At 46.8% G+C, this 21,341-nt stretch overlaps 1 protein-coding gene across 1 annotated transcript in view; it reads right to left on the minus strand.

Moving 5' to 3' along the window:
* Positions 1-8,182, minus strand: part of ULK2 (unc-51 like autophagy activating kinase 2) — a 78,030-nt gene extending 69,848 nt beyond the window's left edge. The window contains exons 1-3 of the mRNA XM_004599306.4: positions 7,789-8,182; positions 6,386-6,478; positions 5,289-5,330 (exon numbers count right to left, since the gene is read on the minus strand). Coding sequence (XP_004599363.2) covers positions 5,289-5,330; positions 6,386-6,478; positions 7,789-7,899 — 246 coding nt within the window. The 5' untranslated portion in view covers positions 7,900-8,182. The remainder of the gene's footprint in view (positions 1-5,288; positions 5,331-6,385; positions 6,479-7,788) is intronic.
* Positions 8,183-21,341: the final 13,159 nt, after the last annotated feature.

A 21,341-nucleotide genomic window follows, 5' to 3' on the forward strand; every position in this document is an offset into this window, starting at 1 on the left:
CCCTGAAAGTTCCTTCCTGCCTCTTGTGATCAACCCCGGCTGCTCAGAGGCACCCTCTGCCACTTCCCCGACTCCTATCACTGCAGCTAGTTCGGGCTCTACCTCAGCTACACAGCAGCAATACAGACTGGCCTCTCGCTAACAGAACACCAAGAGGCCCGTACACAGCACGACACATACTACTGTGCCTCTTTTTGGCATGTCAATATGTTCATGGTTTTACATGGTGACATAAAACAATTTATGTTTCTAAGTCCTTAATCTTGTAGCATTGGGGTTTATTATTCTGATTTAAAATGTCTCTATATACTTTGAGTTATATTTAGTCATCTAAATATTACACAAAATGGCTATTATTTATGTGATGTATTTAAACCGTTCATTCATTTGGAAATTAATTTGGAAAATGATGAAAATAGAGCTTCAACTTTTTCTCAGATGTCTTGGTTTGGCCTGCACCATATTTAAATAAATCATTTTGCTTATGCTGCACTAAAATTACCAGGAGGGAGATATTTACCCACCAGATATTTACCTCCTGCCCAGAATATGCAAGGAAAGCCTGTCTTTTGAAAAACAATCAGGGGCCTGCAGCAATAGCATAGCAGTTAAAGTCCTCGCCTTGAACGCGCCTGGATCCCATATGGGTGCCAGGTCTAATCCCAGCTCCCTACTTTCCATCCAGCTCCCTGTTTGTGGCCTGAGAAACCAGTTGAGGACGGCCCAAAGCCTTGGGACCCTGCACCCGCATGGGAGACCCAGAAGAAGCTGCTGGCTTTGGATCTGGCTGTTGTGGCCACTTGGGGAGTAAACCAGCGCACAGTAGATCTTCCTTTCTATGTCTCCTCCTCTCTATCTGGCTTTCCAATAAAAATTAATAAATCTTAAGAAAAAAACAGTCAGGATACTGCAGACCTCTTCCATGGCCACATACGGTGTTCAGAATGAAAATCCCTGTGAGCGCTGTGAAACTGTATAGCATCACCCTACCTGCTCTCTGACCCCTGGCGTCCAGGCACAGGGACCTTCTGCCAGGAGCTCACACTGAGTGAGCTCTCCTGTGGCTTCATCACCTCAGAAAGCTCGCTTGCTCTTCTCCTGCCAACCCCAGCCAAGCCTTCTTCTGTTCTGCCTCAAGTCTACTGAGACATCACTTCTTCAGGGAGCCTGCCCTGGACTCACCCACTCCCAGGCCCCAAGTGCCCGCCAAACCTCTCCAATTACTCTTCTTTCGCCACTTGGAATGCTTAGCACATTGTTTAATGTTGTCTTCCCCAACATACTGTGTCACAAGGGCAAGATCATCTTTGGTTTATAACCATTTTATTAACTGGCTCAAGAAATACTAATCACGGGCCCGGCGGCATAGTCTAGTGGCTAAAGGCCTCGCCTTGAACACACCCCGGGATCCCATATGGGCGCCGGTTCTAATCCCGGAAGCTCCACTTCCCATCCAGCTCCCTGCTAGTGGCCTGGGAAAGCAGTCGAGGACGGCCCAAAGCTTTGGGACCCTACACCCGCGTGGGAGACCCGGAAGAGGTTCCTGGTTCCCGGCTTCGGATCGGCGCGCACCGGCCCGTTGCGGCTCACTTGGGGAGTGAAACATCGGATGGAAGATCTTCCTCTCTGTCTCTCCTCCTCTCTGTATATCTGACTTTGCAATAAAAATAAATAAATCTAAAAAAAAAAAAAAGAATTACTAATCACAACATTAGTAGGAAAGATTAATACAGCAAAAGTATCACAGAATGGCAATGGGAAAGTCATGCAAGAAGTATGAAAATGCAAAATACAAGATAAAGGATGCACTGATTCAAAAAACTAAAGGTTAAAACCTTCAGATTTCCCCCCCATGCAATTATCAAAATAAACTGGTTTAACCTTTTAGAAGGCAATATGGTAATATCTCTGAGCAATTTCACTTCAAGCACTTTATTCTACAGGAATTATAAGCAAGAAAAGAGGCAGGCATTTGACACAGTGATTCAACTGAAGCTGGCTAAGGACTGGCATTGCTAAGCCTTAACCTACAACATGGGAGACCACATTAGAGTCCAGTTCAGGTCCTGGGTCCAACTCAGCTCCATGCTGATGCACCTTGAAAAGCAGTGGAAGAAGCCCCTGCCACCCATAGGAGAGACCCAGATGCAGTTGCTAGCTCTCATCCTCAAGCCAGGCCCAGCTCAAACCACTGCATCCACTCGAAGAATGAACAAATAGAAAATCGATCTCTCTTCCCCCCACTCTTCATCACTCTTTCAAATAAATGTAAATATAATCTTCAGGAACAAAAGCAAACAAGAGGTTGGTTGAGATATTGACATACTGGAGTGCCTGGATTAAGTCCTGTCACTGTTTTCCCCTTGATTCCAGCTTCCTACTTCCAGTGCACATACTGGGAGACAACAGGTGATAACAGAAGTAGTTGAGTCCCTCCCAATTTAAAACACCCAAATTGAGTCCCAGCTTCCAGGCTTTGCCCTAGCCCAACCCCAGCTGCTGAGAACCAGGAGTGGAAGCTCTAATACAGCAGGTTCAACAACGACAGGAAGATTCAGACACAAGTTTTCTGTGAAGCACTGTTTCTAAGAGTAAAAAGTAAGAATCCGAACGGCCACACTTGGGTTTTAAGTATATGAATTATCATCTAACTCTATATTAATATACTGATTGTAAAAGGGTTTCCAAGATACACTAAGCTTAATTTAACAAGTTGCATTTCCGTATACATACTATTAACAACAACTAGAAGTTTAAAATTAAGTATTTGGGGGCCCAGCGCAATAGCACAGCACCTGAAGTCTTCGCCTTGAATGCCCCGGGATCCCACATGAACGCCAGTTCTAATCCCGGCAGCCCCACTTCCCATCCAGCTCCCTGCTTATGGCCTGGGAAAGCAGTTGAGGACAGCCCAAAGCCTTGGAACCCGGCACTTGTGTGGGAGACCCAGAAGCAGCTCCTGGCTCCTGGCTTCGGACTGGCTCAGCTCCAGCTGTGGCGGCTGCTTGGGGACTGAACCATCAGATGGAAGATCTTCCTCTCTGTCTCTCCTCCTCTCTGTGTAGCTGCCTTTCCAATAAAAATTAAAACTTTAAAAAAATTTAAGTATTTGGCTACAGATTAATTTACAAAATTCTAAAAGAAACACACCAAATAGCAATTACCTTACAGAACTGCTATTCCTTTTTTTTAAAGGCGCAGCAAGACAGAGACAATCTTTCATACTGGTTCACTTGCCAAATGATCACAACATTCAACAGCCAGGCTGAAGACAGGAGCCATGAACTCCAGCCAAGCCTCCTACAAGAGTGGCAGGAGCTCCAGCACTCAAGCTTTCATTTGCTGCTTCCAAGTGCACTGGCGGTAAGACGAGCAGAAGCCAAGGAGCCAGGACTTGAACTGGCACTCGGAGATGGAATACAGACACCCCACATGGCAGCAATTTGCTGACTCCACCATTTCTCTTTTAATTTATCATTTTTGCAATGTTTATTTTCACCATGGGTTATGTTATTTTTACAATTACATAGAAATAATCTATCTTCTGCCCTAAAAGCAACATCCACCCTGTTTTGTCAGTTTTCTGTATTCTCAACAAGGGGAAATTAAAAGTTAATCCTATGTCACAATAGTGTACTAGGAACGGACTTGCACTATTTGATGCTCTTGATATAGAGAGACTAAGACAAATTACATAAACAGCTCTAAGAAGAACAAACATTTCAACCAGAGACTACCAGACAGATTCGTTTTGATGTAAGTTCTTTTCCTTTTTCTATTTAAGTCAACTCATTGCAGGTCTCCCACATGGCTGGTTGGTAGCACCCCAAGTACTTGAGCCTGCTGCCTCTGAGGTGTGAACTAGTACGAAAGCAGAATGGAGGTGGAGCCCAGGAATGCAGATACAGGATGCCGTGGTCTTAACCACTGTGCCAAACACTCACTCACCTTTCTTTCTAAACTTTCCTATAGTTCTCAAAGGAAGGAATCACACCTATTTGAACAAGCAGTAAAACATACCCCACAGCACACACACATTCTGTAAAATTTAATACTCTTCAGTCAGAAATTTTAAAACTGCGCATCCTATTTGACTTGCTAATTCCAGTTTTAGAAATTAAACTTGAAACAAGCAAGCATATGCCCAAAAAGTACGCATTGTCTGTTATGAGACAAACCTAAACACCTTATGAGCTTGAATGCTTGTGTTACGATAAAAGCACATGAAATTGAATACATTTTAAAAATGGTCATGTAAACTAGTCTATTTTGTGTCACCCCACTAGTCAGACACACTGAAAGCACGAACTTGGTTTTATTTACTGCTTCATTTCCAATACTCAGAACAATCCCTGGGCACACAGCAGCTACCCAAAAGTTGGCAAAGTGGATAGGACTGAGTTATCAAGTGAATAGAGCAAAGGTGTCAGCTAGAAATACATATAGAAGAATCACAAAAAGTGATCCTTTATTGGAATTCAATCGTTCAGATGAGTCAGATCAGAGGAAAGAAGTCATGGAAGTTGTGCCCCCTGGCATTCCCTGGTGTTCTGGGGAGGAAGCATGAATCCGCTGTTCCCTGAGCAGGTCTCACGTGGTGACCGCCACCCTAGCCAAGGGTGACTCTCGCATGTGACAGAGAACTGCTGAGCACACTACAGCCACTAACCATGCACCTCCTACTTCATTTTACAGCAACGAAACAATTAAAACAATTAATAGCAGTGCTCCACCCAGGAAATAGTAAATTTTGTCCAAAGTTGGGCTCCTGAGAGGACTTACACAAGTTATTTGGACAACAGAGGAATTCTACATCAGCAGAGGACTACAGAACCAGACCTTCTTCCTCCAGAAAACAATGCCACTCAACAGCGGGGTGACGAGGACGTATAGTGTCCTTGCTTTTATCCATCTTCTTTTCTAGCATTTCTACAATTTATAAGTATTGCTTTCAGCACAAGAAAAAAAGCTCTATTTAATTTTCAAGAGCCTACAATAGTCTTTTATCACAGAAATACGAGGTCCAGTACCAATATTCCTCTACATAGCCTCAAACATTAATTCCCCCACATTAGCAATTGTTAGTAAGTTTACTCATGCAGCACATCGTTTCAGCCCACTGTCCTGTGCTATTTTAAACAAGCCTGTAATTAATAAATACATAAATCAAGCTGTACGTCTGCTCAAAAAAACTAAGTAGTTTATTTCTATTAAGATTCATTTGTTTCTATATGAAATAACCATTTTTTCAAAGTTTTTAATTTGAAAAAAAAATCAAAATAAGGTACCTGAACATCATAGAGTGCTACAATATTTTCATGCTGAAGTTCCTGTTAAGGAAATTGAAAAAATATTTGTAGTCTAATCATTTTAATATTTCAATATGCAAATTAAAATAAAAAAATAAACACAATTACAGCACAGTACACCTCTAGACCCAGGCTGTAACAATTCAACCTATTAAAGCACAACAAGCATAGTGCCTGGTTAACTCCTTAGATCCTGAGCAGTTTTGCACAATCATCAGCTTTTAGACTCCTAACAATTTAAGTACATTTGTTTACCAACTATGTCCTATAGATAGCATGGTTTTGATTTTTCTAACAGTTTGCTAATTTTAAGATTCACTTTCTAGTAACAACAGAGATATAAAATACCAAACTTTTTAAAAATCACATTGTCTGGCTAAAAGAAAACAAAGTATAATTCTTAACTCAGAACTATAACTGTTATCAAAGAGATCACCATAGAGCTTTGATGAAAGTCAGTTAAAGGTTAAATGAGGGTTCCAGGATTACATTAATTTGGAAATACTGGAACGCCAAGACTGGTGTCATTTGAGTCAAATGTTTTGCGACTGTCAAAGAAGTAGTTACTAAAAAGGATCTTTCAAATCTATGTCACCATGAAATGTTTTTCCCCTCAAACCATCTCATTTAGATTATTCTGTGAGTGATTTAAAAGCACCACTCCCAAGGAAAGTTATCTTTCTTCAGTTTAGTAAAAAGGAGTATGAGTCCTCCATCTTCCCCGCCCCCCCCAAATTTTTTTAAATTAGAATCAATAGAAAAGCTAAACAAAGTGTGTGTGCCTCTTGTCAAACATTAACACAAGACTAGGAGAAAGAAAAAAAATTTAAAAAAAAAGAAAAACTTAAAAGCAGTCTTAGAATCCCTCCAACATCTGGCCCAAGAGCCAAATATTTATTCTTAAAACCAGCTTCGGAGGACTCAATGTTTCGATGAACTGAGCACCCAAAAATGAACAGCAGCCTCAATCTCTCCAACTGGGAACCAACTGTCACATTGCAAAGGACGTCATCACGCACCGCTTTAACTTAAAAGAAGGTTTAAACCAACATGAAATGTTACATAAGGTACCATACCTTTAAGATTTTAATTTCCTTCCCAAGCAGTATCTGTGATTTTGACAAGTTCTTTTTATTAATACTTTTAATAGCTACCTCCCAGTCTGTTTTCTGAAAGGGAAAAACAGAGTTACTCCTGGAAGTTATTTCACAGAAACAAGTCAGCAGGGGGAAAAACAAAAAACAGACAAACAAAAGAAAAAAAAACCCAAAACCCTGTAAGCACACAGATGGTTTTAGCAAATAAATGTACATCCAGCACTGGGGTGGGGGGAAAGGGAACAGAACCTCAATGATTTCCTAAATTACAGTGTAGCTAGCCAATGTTCCACACACAATACAGCTAGTAAAAATAACGGGCATTAAGACCACAGGGAGACCAGCATTCAATGACAACCAGAAGAGACAGTTTACAACCACTTGAAAGGTACAGGAATATGCGGATGTGAATCTGGAAGGTGACATGTGTAACTGGAAATAAGCCTGGCAGGATTGTGTGTCCCTTAATCTCTCCAAGTTATTCCCATCATAAACGAGAAGCAGTTACCACCTCATCCAATAAACAACAAAGACAGCCTCCTTTCAACACGTCCCTTGGCACCAATCAACACTGCCAAGCCCTTTAAGATTATTTTCCACTCCGGGTGTGCCTTTCAAATTCTTTAGATTCTAAAACCTCGGCTGACCCTACTTGCGAAACAGCAAAAAGAATATTTTTTTTTTCTCAAAGGCTTGAACATGTGTTCATGTTTACTTGGCCTGAAAAATTCACCATCTTTTCCACTGGGAGCCCGCAACCCAACAGCGGCGGCGGGGGGTGGGGGGGAAGTTGGGACTCGTCGGGGTTGTAGGGCAACCAACTTTGGGGAGATTCCTTCTAGCTGGAAACAGCCTGAGGCGAGTGGGACACTGGCCCTGTTCTCCACTAGGCGTGCAATGGTCAACCTCACAGGTGACAACCTCTGGCAGCCCAGGGCGGAGGAGGAAAAAAAAAAGGTCCAGCCACTCTCGAGCCTCGAGGTGCGCAAGGAGCTATGCAGTCATTTGGGGTGCAGGGTAACTTCCACACTGGATGAACTCCCCGGCCCCCATCTCCAGGCGCACTCTGGTTACCCAGCACCCTTGACAAGCAGGGGACATCAATGGGCCGGCGGCCGGCCCGGTAGGTGGAGCGCTGCCTAGCGGCTCCGGCCTCAAAACAATCCCCCTCGCCAAGATCAAAACAAACCCCGTGGCACTGACAGCGCGCACAATGGCAGGCCCGGGGCCGCCGGCCAAGTTTGGGGTGGGGTAGGGGAAAAGCGATCAAGGCTTCTGTAGCTTCTTAGAGTTTCAAAAACCACCCAGTCCGGGCTTGTGGGCCCAGGCGCCCTGGGCCTCGCCGCCCCGGGGTCGGCCGGCTTGGGCAGGCAAGCGCTCACCTGGCGATGCCGCCCCCGGAAGACCACGGCGAAGGCCCCGTGTCCCACGAGGTCCCTCTTGCTGTACTCGAAGTCTCCCACCACCTCCATGGCCGCGCCCCCCGGGGGCATGCAGCGAGCTGGCAGCAGCGCGGTACGGTGCGGTGGTACTGGTGGTGATCAGCACCGGGGACCCGCGGACCTGGAATGCGCCCGCGGGCGATGGGAATGGGGCTGCAGCGGCCCCGGGCCCGGTAGGACGCTCATGCTGAGAGGCCGGAGCGGAAAACGAGGGGCAGGAGGAGAGAGGCCGCCGCGCGGAGCTGGTGTCAGCGAGGCCTGGCCCGGCCCCTCCTCATGGCCTGGCCCGGCCCGACGCCGGCCGCGGGGGTCTCTGGTTGAAGCGGCCTCGGCACTGCCGGGAAGGGGCCGGGGGCGCCGCCGCCGCCGCCGTCACTGTGCGCCCCTGGAGCTAGACGCGCGGCCGGGAGAGGTGTAGAGTCCGGTGTTCCCCATAGCCCCTAGCTTGTTTCGGCCGCCCAGGCCCTTTTCTCCCGGGGAGGGACGCTGGAGCTGCCCGGCTGCTGCGGCGGTCACCGCCCTAGGACCGGCACAGCCCGGCTGCCCGCGCCCCACCGCCTCAAGCGGCAGCCAGCGCGCGCGCACACCACACACAGACACACACACACGCGTGCGCGCGCCGGCCGCTCCCGCGCCGACTGCCGGCCCTCCGCGACGTCAGCACGTCTTGTAGGACGCAGCAAGCCCCGGCGAGCTCGCTGCCTCCGCCGAGAAAAGGAGTGCGTCCCCCCTCAGGGCGCGGTCGCGCTCCCGACGGGGTCCCCGGAACGTCGCCCCTGAGACCCAGATGGAGTCGGACGAGCCGCCGTGGCCACTGCTACTTTACCGCCGCGCTACCGACTGGGAAGCCGAGCCAGGCCACGCCCTCAGGCGGGTCCCCGAGGGTTGGACTGCAGCTCCTAGAAGGGACTTGGGGTGTCGCTGATGGCAGACAGACGCCCCCCTCATCCGCCCCAGCTCCCCAAGATCCCGGGAGGGCGAAGAAGTAACTCCCAGAGCCCAACCTTTCCCACGCCCCCAGAAGCCGGAGGTCACAGAGGGGCTGCCAAACCTCTGTTCTTTTCTGACCCTTCTCGTCCAAGGTCCCTGAAGAGAGAGGGATTTTTTATTATTATTATTTTCTTGAGGCGTGGTGGAGCAGTTTTGTGGGTTCCCCTTTCCTCTGGGAGAAGCCTATTTCATCCTCAGGGCCCTCTTCCCAGAGAGCTGCTTGTTTATATACAGACTCAGCGTCCATGCTTCTACTTCATGTATTCTGCTAGTTTGAGGCGTTCTAGAACTTTCTTTTTTGTGTATTCAAGTTGTTCAACTTTCCAACTTTTGCTCAAGATGTAGTCCTGTGAAACCATGCCATAAAAGCGTTGTAGGAAATTCAAGTCCCCGTACTTCAGCTTTTTGAACAGTTTTCTTTCTTTTTTTTTTTTTTTTTATTATTGGAAAGCTGGATATACAGAGAGGAGGAGAGACAGAGAGGAAGATCTTCCATCCGATGTTTCACTCCCCAAGTGAACCACAACGGGCCAGTACGCGCCAATTGGAAGCCGGGAACCAGGAACCTCTTCCGGGTCTCCCACAAGGGTACAGTGTCCCAATGCATTGGGCCATCCTCAACTGCTTTCCCAGGCCACAAGCAGAGAGCTGGATGGGAAGTGGAGCTGCAGGGATTAGAACCGGCACCCATATGGGATCCCGGGGCGTTCAAGGTGAGGACCTTAGCCGCTAGGCCACGCCGCCGGGCCCGAACAGTTTTCTATTTTAAAAGGTGTTTGTTCTTCCGGTTCTCTCTTGACCTACCTGGCAGACAAGTCCCTCAAGGCTGACACATCCAACCCAGAGGCAGTGAGTCCCGAAATTCTAAGGGAATGTCTTCTTGGATCAGCGTTCTTCGCCCCCACTCTTCCACCAAGTCCACAGGTGATTTTCAGGTGAATAGAAAGAAATTTTCTCAACTCCATGACCAGAGACACTAGACCCACTGAAGATAGTTTATCCGACAGATGTTGGAGAATTCACTTCCTAGAAACCTTCCCTTGCAGAAGCAGGGAGTGTGACATTGTTGAAGGGCAGGGAGGCAATGGGGCAAGGAAAAAAAACGGACCAAGAGCAGGGCTGGCAGCGGTCCCCACGGGTGTTCAGGAGCCGTGCTCGGTGTCCCAGAAGGGGTTACTGTTGCTGGCTTTGGGGGCTGTGCACTAAAACCCCGTGGTGGGCTTCAGAACTCTGAGAGAGCAGCACCCAGACCCCGCTGCTGCTCCCCTCTCTGTCCAGATGAGGACAAGGGTACCCTTCCTTATCCAGCCCAGCACACCCATCTGCGTTTGCATGCTTTTGTTGTGAGATACCATTGCAAGCACCTTGCTGTGGTCTGGATCTTTGGGTGTCGTCAGAGGCCCTTTTGTTAAAGGTCTGATTGGTGGAAAGTTGGAGTCAGAAACTATCCACACCAGTGCCCTGATAAGAGGCTTAAGTGTCATAACAGAGCTAAGGGAAACACCCCACCCCTGAGCTGTTTTTTTTTTTTTTTCCTTAAAGTTTACCTATTTGGGTTCTGGGGCAGTCGCCTAGCAACTAAAGTCCTTGCCTTGAACACGCCAGAATCCCATGTGGGCGCTGGTTCTAATCCTGTCAGCCCTGTTTCCCATCCAGCTCCCTGCCTGTGGCCTGGGAAAGCAGTCGAGGACGGCCCCAAACCTTGGGACCCTGCACCCATGTGGGAGACCTGGAGGAAGTTCTTGGCTCCTGGCTTCAGATCAGCGCCAGCACCAGCAGTTACAATCACTTGGGGAATGAATCATCAGATGGAAGATCTTCCTCTCTCTCTCCTCCTCTCTGTATATATCTGACTTTGCAATAAAAATAAATGAATCTTTAAAAGAAAAAGATTTACCTTTTTGAAAATCAGACTTAGACACACACACTCACACGCCCACGGAGAGAGAGAGAGGTCTTCCATCCACTGATTCACTCCCTAAGGGGCTACGGTAGCCATGGCTGGGCTGAACTGAAGTCAGGAGCCAGATCTCCCAGATGCAGAGCAGAGGCCTAAGCAATTGGGCCATGCCCACTGCTTCTCCCAGGGTATTGACAGGGAGCCGGATCAGAAGTGGAGCAGCAGGAACAAGCCCATATGGGATGCGAGCATTGAAGTTGGTATAGCCTTACTTATTGGCTGTGCAACAGCTCCACTCTTCCTACCCCCGCCCCCGCCAGAAGCTGTTTTTAAGAAGCCAGCTACAGTTCCCTAGTGTGGACGTGTATCCTGTCCTGTGTTCTCAGGTCAAGCCTGTGCCACTTGCACGTAAGGAGATATGACCTTGAAGCTCATTATTAAGAAGGCATATTGGAGGTAGTGGGAGCTTTGCTAAGAGAATGTTTATTTGGGACCGTGTCCATAATGATAACATGAAAAAAAAATAGAGTGCAGATAAAATACAGGTTATGTTTCAGGGTTCCCACTTAGGGCCTAAAAACCAAACTACTAGGAGCTCGCATTGTGGAATAGCAGATAAAGACACTGCCTTTGGTAACAGCATCCCATCCAACTCTCTGCTAATGGCCTGGGCAAAGCAGCAGAAGACAGCCCAAGTGCTTCGGCCCTTGGCACCCATATGGGAGAGCTGGATGGAGCTGCTGGCTGTCAGTTTCGGCCTGGTCCCGCCCTGGCCATGTGGCCTTCTGGGGGTGTGAACCAGCAGGTGGAAGATTGTGTGTGTGTGTGTGTGTGTGTGTGTGTCCCTCTGTGTGACTCTTTCAGATAAATAAATATATCTTTTTCAGAAAGCAGCAAGCTGCCAGTAGAAGGCCCTCGAAGGCAAAGGCTGTCGTTATCTCTGTGTCCTCCCCTCTCATCAGCCCTCCTTCCCTGAGGCCACAACAGCAGCCTCCAACCAAATCCTTTCCCTTCATATATTTATTTGTTGTTTGCACCTAGTCACTGTATATACTTACAGGGTTCAGTGTGACATTTTAATACACAACATCAAATGTGATGATCAGATCAGGGCACCTGGCACACCTATCTCATCAACATTTATCTTTTTTGTGTGTGAGTATTGGGATTTAAATCCCACTCCGCTACCTATTTTGAAGTCCATGATTAATGGTCGTCATGCATTGTTATCCTACTTTGAAAAAAAAAACTTTTTTTTTTGTTTGAAAGGCAGACTTGCAGAAAGAGAAGGAGAGACAAAAAGAGAATCTCCCATCCGTTGGTTTACTCCCCAGAAAGCTACAACAGCCAGAGTTGGGCTGATCTGAAGCCAGGAGCAGGAGTTTCTCCTGGGTTTACCATGTGAGTGCAGGGACCCAAGGACTTGGGCCATCCTCTGCTCCTTTCCCAGGGCACAAACAGGGAGCTGGATCAAAAACGGAGAAGCCAGGACACAAACCTATACTTGTGTGAGATGCCGGTGTCACAGGCAGATTGGTGTGCTATGCCACTGCACCAGCCCCTAAAAAAAATTTTTTTAAGATGTATTTATTTGAAAGACAATTACATAGAAGAGAGTGAGAGAGAGAGAGAAGGAGAGAGAGAGAAGCAGAGAGAGAGGTTCTTCATCTACTGGTTCATTCCCCAAATAGCCACAAGGACCGGAGTTGAGAGAGGAGCCAGGAGCTTCACCTGGGTCTCCCACATGGGCCCAAACACTTGGATCATCTTCTGTTGCTTTCCCAGGTGTATTACCAGGGAGCTGCATTGGAAGTGGAGCAGCCAGGACTCAAAACAACGTCTTTCCTTGGCTGCAGATTTACCTGCTACACCACAGAGCCAGCCCCTAAACCAAAAATGTTAAGACAGGTTGTTTTTTTTCCCTAAGATTTATTGTTGATTATTTTTACATAGTTGAGAAGGGTGCATCCCCATGTGGACCACCAATTAGGATGAAAAGGGTTAAGGACTAGAGGAAAGTGAATGAGACCATTGTGTCCAATTTTCTTTATCTTCCTCTCGTATCTGGGAAAGTGAGAGAAAAGAAGGGAAGAAGCTATACTGCATCAGCACCCAGGGATGGAAGATAGCCACCCAATGTCATCCCTGGGTCCCTGATGTGGAGCATGCTCAGAGGGTTCTGCTCAAGTGGTTTCAGTAGTTCAGAGATGTTGTTGATCCAAGGATGAGGAGATCCTTCCAAGGTCCATTGGCTGACATAATCCACCTTAGTGTCTCCACTCATCCAGATACTTGCTGTCAACACTTGGCTGAGAGACTTGTCTAATTTATTCTGCCCTGCATCCTCTGCCATGGTACTAGATGTCCTCTGCAGGACCCCATAGACATGTACAGCTGGGCATGCTGTCCACTACACCATCTTTAGCAGCTGAGGAGACCCAGTTCTGACACATGCACAAAGATCCTACAGTTCTCCCCATGGTTGGCGTTCTGAGTCCAGTGATTCAGATGGGGGACCCTAAAAGAAACCTTGTCCGAAGTGTCCTCAGACCTGATTCCTGTGTGTGCTAACCGATACAAGGTTCAGCTCAGTCCATCACCCACATCGGCCTACACACTCTGGTTGTTGCAGTTGCTGGGTCAGTTCTGTCTCCAGCCCCATCTTTCACACAAACCAATGGAGGCTGAGGCTCAGCCCAACCCCACCTACCACACACTTGGCCCTCATGTACACCAGTGGGAACTGCAGCCTGGTTGGAGTGACCCTCCCAATAATCCCCACTAGGCCCATCTACAGCCCTGGTTCCTGCATATGTGTTATGTACATCAGACTTGTCTGGTCTGTCCCACATCCTGTTCGGCTTCTGTACACACCAGTGGGTGCTGCAGCCTAGCTCAGCCCAACCGACCCCACTATCTAGTCCACACTTATGCTGGCAGGTGCTACTGCCTATCCAGCCAAGTCCACCCCAAGTCCTGGTAGGGATCAGCAAGGACTTCCCTGCTGGCCACTGCTCCTGCCGGTGAGCATGAGAACTGAGACTGGGGAGAGGCAGGCTAGGCAGGGCTACAACACCTGTTGACCTGCATGTGAGCTGGGTTAGGCTGAGAGCCAGGCTGGGCTGAGTGACTGTACTCACTGGCGTATGCATGAGCCAGAATAAGTGCATCAGCTGGCGATTGCTGCGAATTGGGGCAAGTCCTGTCAAGCTAGACTGCAGAATCCCTTGGAAAATGCAAGATCTGGGATGGAAGTGGATACCTTTGTGATGGGCTGCAGCTCCCACCAGTGAACATGGAACCCCTCACCCTTCCCAGGCCTCATGTGTGCTGGTGGATGCTGTGGCCCAGTCTGCTATGGCCTGCCCCAGCTTGGCGTCTGCCTGTGGGTCAGCTGGTCTGCCCCCAATCCCAGCTCATGCTGGTGGGTGATGCAGCCTAGCTCAACCTGGATTTGCCCCAGTCCTGGTTTCGTTATGAACTGGCTAGTGTTGCACCCCATCCTGGTTCTCAGATCTGCTAGTGGGTGTTATGTACTGGCCCAGCCTGGCCTGCTCTCAGACCTGACCCACGTGTATGCAGGTGGGTACTATATTTTGGCCCTGTCTGAGCTGCCTGCTCACTTGCAGGGAATGCGTTCTGACAGAGGAATTCTTAAGGGACAGTTCTTACAAACTCTGGTAAGGTGTCTGGCAAGGAACAGGCATCGAAAGCCAGGGAGTGGAGCAGAGGAAGGCAGGGTCTCCGTGTTCCTTTAGCTGTTCCCTATCAAGTGTTTTGGAGCAAAGGGCCAGTTGCCCCAAAACAGGGGCTTCAGCAATGTCTCAGAAAGATTTTACTAGGGGTGTAATTTCAGAAAAGGAGGTGAGGAGGACTGTTTGCTTTTGAAATGATTCAATTCAATTCGAAAGTTGCCAGTTTGGTTTCTTTGTTCATTGTTCTTAATTTGTCGTATTAGCTATATGTAGGTGTGTGTTTATGCATGTATAATCACGAGAGACTATTAAAATGTTTCCGTACTCTTAGTAATAGTATGATGATAACTGCCATGGGAAGTTTAATCAATGGCTAATTGAAGTTCTGACACAAGAGCTTTAGTTTCTCAGCCCAGTGGCGTAGGATGATCCAGCAGTAGAGTGTCTCCCATGAACGTCAGTGGCGGGAATATTTCTAGCAGATGAGGAGGTATTCTGAGATTCAATCAACAGTTTATGGTTGTCTTCAAATCACATCTTTGCTATTGCTTCCATTTGGATTCTGTTGTTTCGACGCTGATCGTGTTGCTGGTGCTTTGAGATGGTTGCAAAGCACAGCACTCTGAAACTTACAGATGCAAGAACAGACAATAAAATATGGAAAATAAGCACATAAGGCAGTGGGGTTGGTGTGTTGCGGCACAGCAACCTAAGCTGCTTCTTGGGGCATACCAGAGTCCGTCCGGTTTGAATTCTGGTTTACTCTGCTTCTGTCCCAGCTTCCTGTTGATGCAGCCTGCCTGTGGGAGACCCACATGAAGTCCCAGGCTCCTGATTTCAGCCTGGCCCAGCTCTGGCTTTTGTGGACAATTGGGAAATGAATGAGGGGATGTTAAGATCTTTTTCTTTCTCTCTGCCTCTCTGTATCTCTCTCATGCCCTTAAATAACCTTAAGAGAAAAGCAATAGAAAAGTTTGGATATATTTATTAAAGTTTTTAGAATCAACATAACGAAAAAACCCAATTCATAAGCAAAGTCACATAAATAATAAACTTAGCCTAGGAATTTTTCAATTTTCCAATTCTGAAAAATGAGGACACAAGAGGGTATTTTTTCCATGTTGTGCAAGAATCACTCTAAACTTCACATTTTTAAAATGAAAACAGCTAAATTTCAACCCAAAATATGAGTGGCTTTTTTTTTTTTTTTGCCATTATGGTGACTGTTAGACACAAATAGTGCCCAAAACTTGGATGGTTAAAAGTTAAGCACACTGGGGCCAGCATGGTTTAAGCTACCAACTGGGATGCCTGCAATCCGTATTAGAATGGTTGGGTTTGAGTCCTGGCTACTCTACTTAGGATCTAGCTTCCTGCTGATGCACAATTTTGGAAAGTAGTGAGTGATGGCTCAAGTACTTGGGTCCCTGTTATTCACACGGGACATCCAAATGTCCAGACTCCTGGCTTCAGCCTGGTCCAGCTCTGTCTGGCCTGTTGCAAATATTTGGAGAATAAACCAAGAAATGAGAGAACTGTGATTGTCTGTGTGTCTATTTCTTCTTTTTTCAAATACATAAAATAAGTAAAAGTTTTTAAAAAATGTATCAGTTAAAAAATGTACTGTGCTTAATGAAAATTATAAATTAGAGTGGTTCAATAATAAAGTGAATTTTTTACAATTGACATTATAACGAAGACAACTATGCTATTGTTGAAGCTTGGATTCTACTTGTAACTAACTTTTAGAAACAACCAGTTCGGGCTGACTTTGTGGCACATTGGGTTAAGCTGCTGCCTGTAACACCAGTATCCCATGTAGAAGCACTGGTTCAAGTCCCCGCTGTTCCAGTTCCGATTCAGCTTCCTCCTAATGCAATTGGTAAATATGTGGAAGACGGTCCAAGTGCCACCCATGTGGGAGTCCTGGATGGAGTTCCAGATTCCTGGATTCTGCCTGGCCCAGCCCTATTGTGGTCATCTGGGGAGTGACCCAGAAAATGAAAGTCTCTCTCTCTCTCTCTCTCTCATCCCTACCTCTCTGTCTCTCAAAAGAAAAAAAAAATCATTAAAAGATAAATAAATGGCCAGCATGATGGTTCAACTGGCTAATCCTCCACCTGCAAGCACCACATCCCATATGGGCACCAATTCGTGTTCTGGCTGCTCCACTTGCCATCCAGCTCCCTGCTTATGGCCTTGGAATGCTCTGTCTAGCAGAGCCAGTAACATGGACAGGGAAAAGTCTGGGGACGAAGCATCAACAGGAGACCAGTGATGGTACAAGTCTCTCTTTAATACTCCTTCACCTCGCCTTATATACCTTTCCCCCAAAGTCCTTTAGTGAAAAAAAATTTCATACAGCTGGGCCCAATGCTGCTCAGTCCATACAGCTGAGTCCAGTTCTTCTCAGGCTGGAAAATGAGCCCAGGTGTTTTGCAGGGTCAACAGTTCAGCCTGTGCTTCTGTTGTATCCGCAAGTCCAGTTGCTGTTACTGCTCAGCTTAACAAGCACTATTAACTCCTTATCCCCCAACATGGAAAAGCAGTGGAAGGTGGCCTAAAGCTTGGGGCCCTACATCCACATGGGAGACCAAGGAGAATCTCCTGGCTCCCAGCCTCAGATTGGCTCAGCTCTGGCCTTTGTGGCCATTTGGGAAATGGACTAGCACATGGAAGATCTTTTTCTGTCTCTCCTCTCCTCTTTGTAAATCTGCCTTTCCAATAAATAAATCCTAAAAAAAAAAAAAAAAAAGCTGCAATAATAGAATAACTACAAGGCTACTAAAATACCCCTTATTTTCCTAGCTGGAGACCTATGCAGCCAGATCTTCAACTACAACAATATATTCAAACTGACTAAATGCAAAAACAATATAAGAATCCAGCTCACTTATAATATTATATACCTTAAAAATAGTCTCAACCACGTAAAACAACATCTACCAACTTATTGTTTTGAGAAACGTATTTATTCTTCGTCTATCATTTGTGTTAGCATTCCTGGATTTTTTATTGTTCTCAAATGAGTTTAAAATAAATATTTCTCAAAAATAACTAAATAAATATTCTTGGGCTGCTTATGGCCTGGGAAAGCAGCGGAGAACAGTCCAAGTGTTTGGACCCTACACCCAACTGGCTCCTGGCTCCTGGCTTTGAATCAACCCAGCTTCGGCCGTTGTAGCCAACTGGGCAGTGAATTAGTGGATGGAGGATTTCCCTCTCTGTGTAACTGTCTTTCAAATAAAATCAAATAGATCTTAAATAAAATATATTCTTTACATTTATCTATTTCAGTTTCTCATAGAGTTTAAAACAAAACCTGTATATAGCGAAGCTCAGAGGGACCCTCCAAGCATTTCCAGAGTTTGAAGGGATTCTGAGATGAGCAAGCTGAGCCGCACTACTGCAGTTAGACTGCTTGCCTGCGAAGAGTCTTCTCAAGTTCTTGGAAGTGGTGGGTGAAAAGCCTCATATTAATTAAAAAAAAAAAAAAAAAAAAAAAAACATTTTGTACCCAAACACACATCACTGAAAAAGAAAGATCTGTTGATTTATGGGGAAGGCGGAGTTGCAAAGAGAAAGATGCAGACACAGATCTTCATCTGCTGCTTCACTCTCCAAATGGCCACAATGGCCAGAGCTCGGTGGGTCCAAAGCCTGGAATCAGGTGCTTCCTCTGGGTCTCCCACATGAGTGCAGATGCCCAAGGACTTGAGTCGTCCTTCATTGCCTTCCCAGGCACGTTAGCAGGGAGCTGTATCATAACAGAAGCAGTCTGGATTCGAACCAGAACGCATATGGGATGGCAGCACTGCAGGTGGTGGCTTTACCTGATACACCACTGCATCAGCCCCCCCAAATAAACATTTATAATTCTATATTCCTGACAACTTTTTAGAAGAGTTGTGAATGGCTTTGTATTTGTTGACTGGTTGGTTGGTTGAATACCAAGCCCCTCTCAAATCATCGTAGTCGCAGATCCAATGGCCCTTAGATCCTCACTGAAGGGGAACATTGAGGTTTAAAGCATAGTTGTGCAATTGCCAACGCTGGGGAAGCTGTACATTTCCTTTTTTTTTTTCTCTCTCCCCTCCGTGATGAGAAGTGCTGATACTCTATCTTTCCCCGACTGGAGAGGGAAGTGAACGCCTCGCGTTAACCACAGGGCTGCAAGCCATCTCCTCTGTCTCAGGGACTTGGCTGGGATCCTGGCCACATGAGGTGAGCCACAAAGCACACAGCTGGCATGCTGTGGCTCTCCAGGCGGAAGCTCACAGAGGCTGGGGCCTTCCCCAAAGGAAGGAAGAAGCGAAACCAACTGGGCAGGAGACCTCAACCGTGCCTGTGGTGTCAGGGAAAAAAATCAGCAGCAGGATCAGCCCATGGAAAGTTAGCCATCAGCTAGCTGTCCCATCAGGTGAGGCCATGGCACCGCATGACGCAAGCGAAAGGCACACCGGCCTCCCTCAGGCTTGCAGATGAGCTGCCTGCTCTAGAATCCACCATAATCCAGATGATGGACTCAGTCCAGCAGGCTTCACAAGACCAGGGGTTTGCAGGCGAGAGATTCTCAAGTTGATGTTCATCACAATCTCAGAGGCTGTGACTCTTGTCCAGAAGGACCAGTTGGCTAATTTATGAGCAAAAGTTCAAACGGTTAAAAAAAAAAGCAAACCAGGAAAAAAAATCAGAGAAAAATCCAACACCTGTATGTGGTAAAAACTCAGAAAGTGGCTGGCATTGTGGCACAGCATCTTAAGCTACCTTCTGCAAGGCCAGCATTTTGACAGGAGCAACAGTTCCAGTTCCATTTGCACCACTTCTGACCCAGCTCCCCACTAAGGCACCAGGGGAAGCAGCAGAAGGTAACCCACATGCTGGGGTGCCTGTTGCTCCCCTGTGGGAGATGGGGTTCCTAGCTCTTGGGTTTGGCCCGGGCCAGTTGTGGTTCTTGGAGCCATTTGATGAGAGATCCAGGGATGGAAGACCTCTAGCTCTCTGTCTCCTCCCTTCACTGTCTTTGTTTTCAAGTAAGTTGTAAAGCTTAAAGATAAACTCAGAAAATTAAGACGTCAAAGGTAACTTCTTCCAACTTTGACATTTCTCCAAATACGCAAGAATGCACAATGCCAAGGGTGGACACTACAACCACATCCCTGAGAGTGCTCTTTAGGAAGGAAGGAGGTCCATCAATGCTCACAGTGGTGGAGGTTCCCAGTCCACAACCAGGTGGCCACGTCTGGTGAAACCAGAGGATGGCCATGGCGGAGTGCCCAGAGGAAGCATTCATGTGGCCACCGAGGAAGCGGGGAGAGGTGAGGCCCAACTTGGCTTTAAAGAAATTTTTTTTAAAGATTTATTTCTTTTTATTGGAAGGTCAGATTTATAAAGAAGGAAAGGATCATCCATTCACTGGCACATTCCCCAAATGGCTGCAATGCCAGAGTTGAGCCAATTTGAAGCCAGGAGCCAGAAGCTTCTTCTGGGTCTCCCATGTGGTTGCTGGGTTCAAAGGCTCTAGTTCATCTTCTATTGCTGTATTGCTTGCCCAGGCCACAAGCAAATTGCTGGATGGGAAGTGGAGCAGCTGAAACATGAACCAGCACCCATATGGGATCCCAGTGCATGAAAGGCGAGGATTTTGGCCACTAGGCTACTGCGCCAGGCCCCAACTTTGAGCATTGCCTTCCAAGGTCATTACTAAGATGCTACAACTTTAAGCTGCCTCCTAACCCCAAAACTGGATCAAGTATGACAACTTTAGACTTTGGGATTTAATATCAATGTCAACAGAGGCCTACTGGTTGTAACCAAAGTGCCACTCAGGCAGTGGATGCTAATAATGGAGCAGGCTATTCACAGAGGCAGGCAAGGGGCACATGGAAATTCTATATTTTTTGTCCAATTTCGCTGTGAATTTAAAACTACTTTTTAAAAAAAGTCTTTTTTGTTTTTATAAAAGTAACTCAACTAACATCTTTAAATTTTTTTTCGTTTTATTAGGAAAGCAGATTTACAGGGAGCAGAGACAAAGAGAAAGAACTTCTATCCACTGGTTCACTCTCCAAATGGCCACAACTGCCAGAGCTGCACCTATCTAAAGCCAGGAAGCTCTTCCCAGTCTCCCACACAGGTGCGGGGTTCCTTGGGCCATCTTCTGTTGCTCTCCCAGGCATCAGCAGGGAAGTGGATGGGAAGTGGAGGGGCTGGGACTTGAACCAGCATCCACATGGGATTCTAGTGCTTACCAGGGAGGATCAGCCAATTGACCCATCATGCCAGGAATCTCATGTAATTCTTTTGTTAAAAACTGTACAAAACCTCTATCTGAATTGGGGGGCAGCGGACAGAGTTGTGGATTCATTTTTTGTTGTTATTGTTTGTTTCTTTCTTTCTTCTTTAAAGTTTTTTATTATTTATTTGAAAGAGTGAGAGAGAAAGAGAGAGAAATATTTCATCTGCTGGTTGACTCCTCAGATGGCTGCAACAGCCAGTACGGGGCTAGGGTAGAAGTCAGGAGTAAGGAGCTGCATCAGGCTCTCCCAAACCCTTAGGCCATCCGGCACTGCTTTTCCCAGGTTGTTAGCATGGAGCTGGATTGGAAGTGGAGTAGCTGGAATATGAACCTGAGCCCACATGGGAAGCTGGCATCATAGGCGATGACTGTACCTGCTATGCCACCATGATGGCCCCGTAAGTTTTTATAACGACCTGAGAGGCTTGACAGTATCTGTCCTCCGTGTTCTCTGTGATGTCATCTACAGTCACCCTCCCCAGGGGACTCTACTCCAGTCACACTGGGTGATGCAGACACCTGACTCACGGCCTTTGCACCTGTTTTCAGTCTCCTTGGAATGCTCTTCCTCCTGTGGGTCATATTTTTACTTCTTTCTTAACTCATGTGT

This window comes from Ochotona princeps, chromosome 17 (genome assembly GCF_030435755.1).
Source record: "Ochotona princeps isolate mOchPri1 chromosome 17, mOchPri1.hap1, whole genome shotgun sequence".
Taxonomy (NCBI): domain Eukaryota; kingdom Metazoa; phylum Chordata; class Mammalia; order Lagomorpha; family Ochotonidae; genus Ochotona; species Ochotona princeps.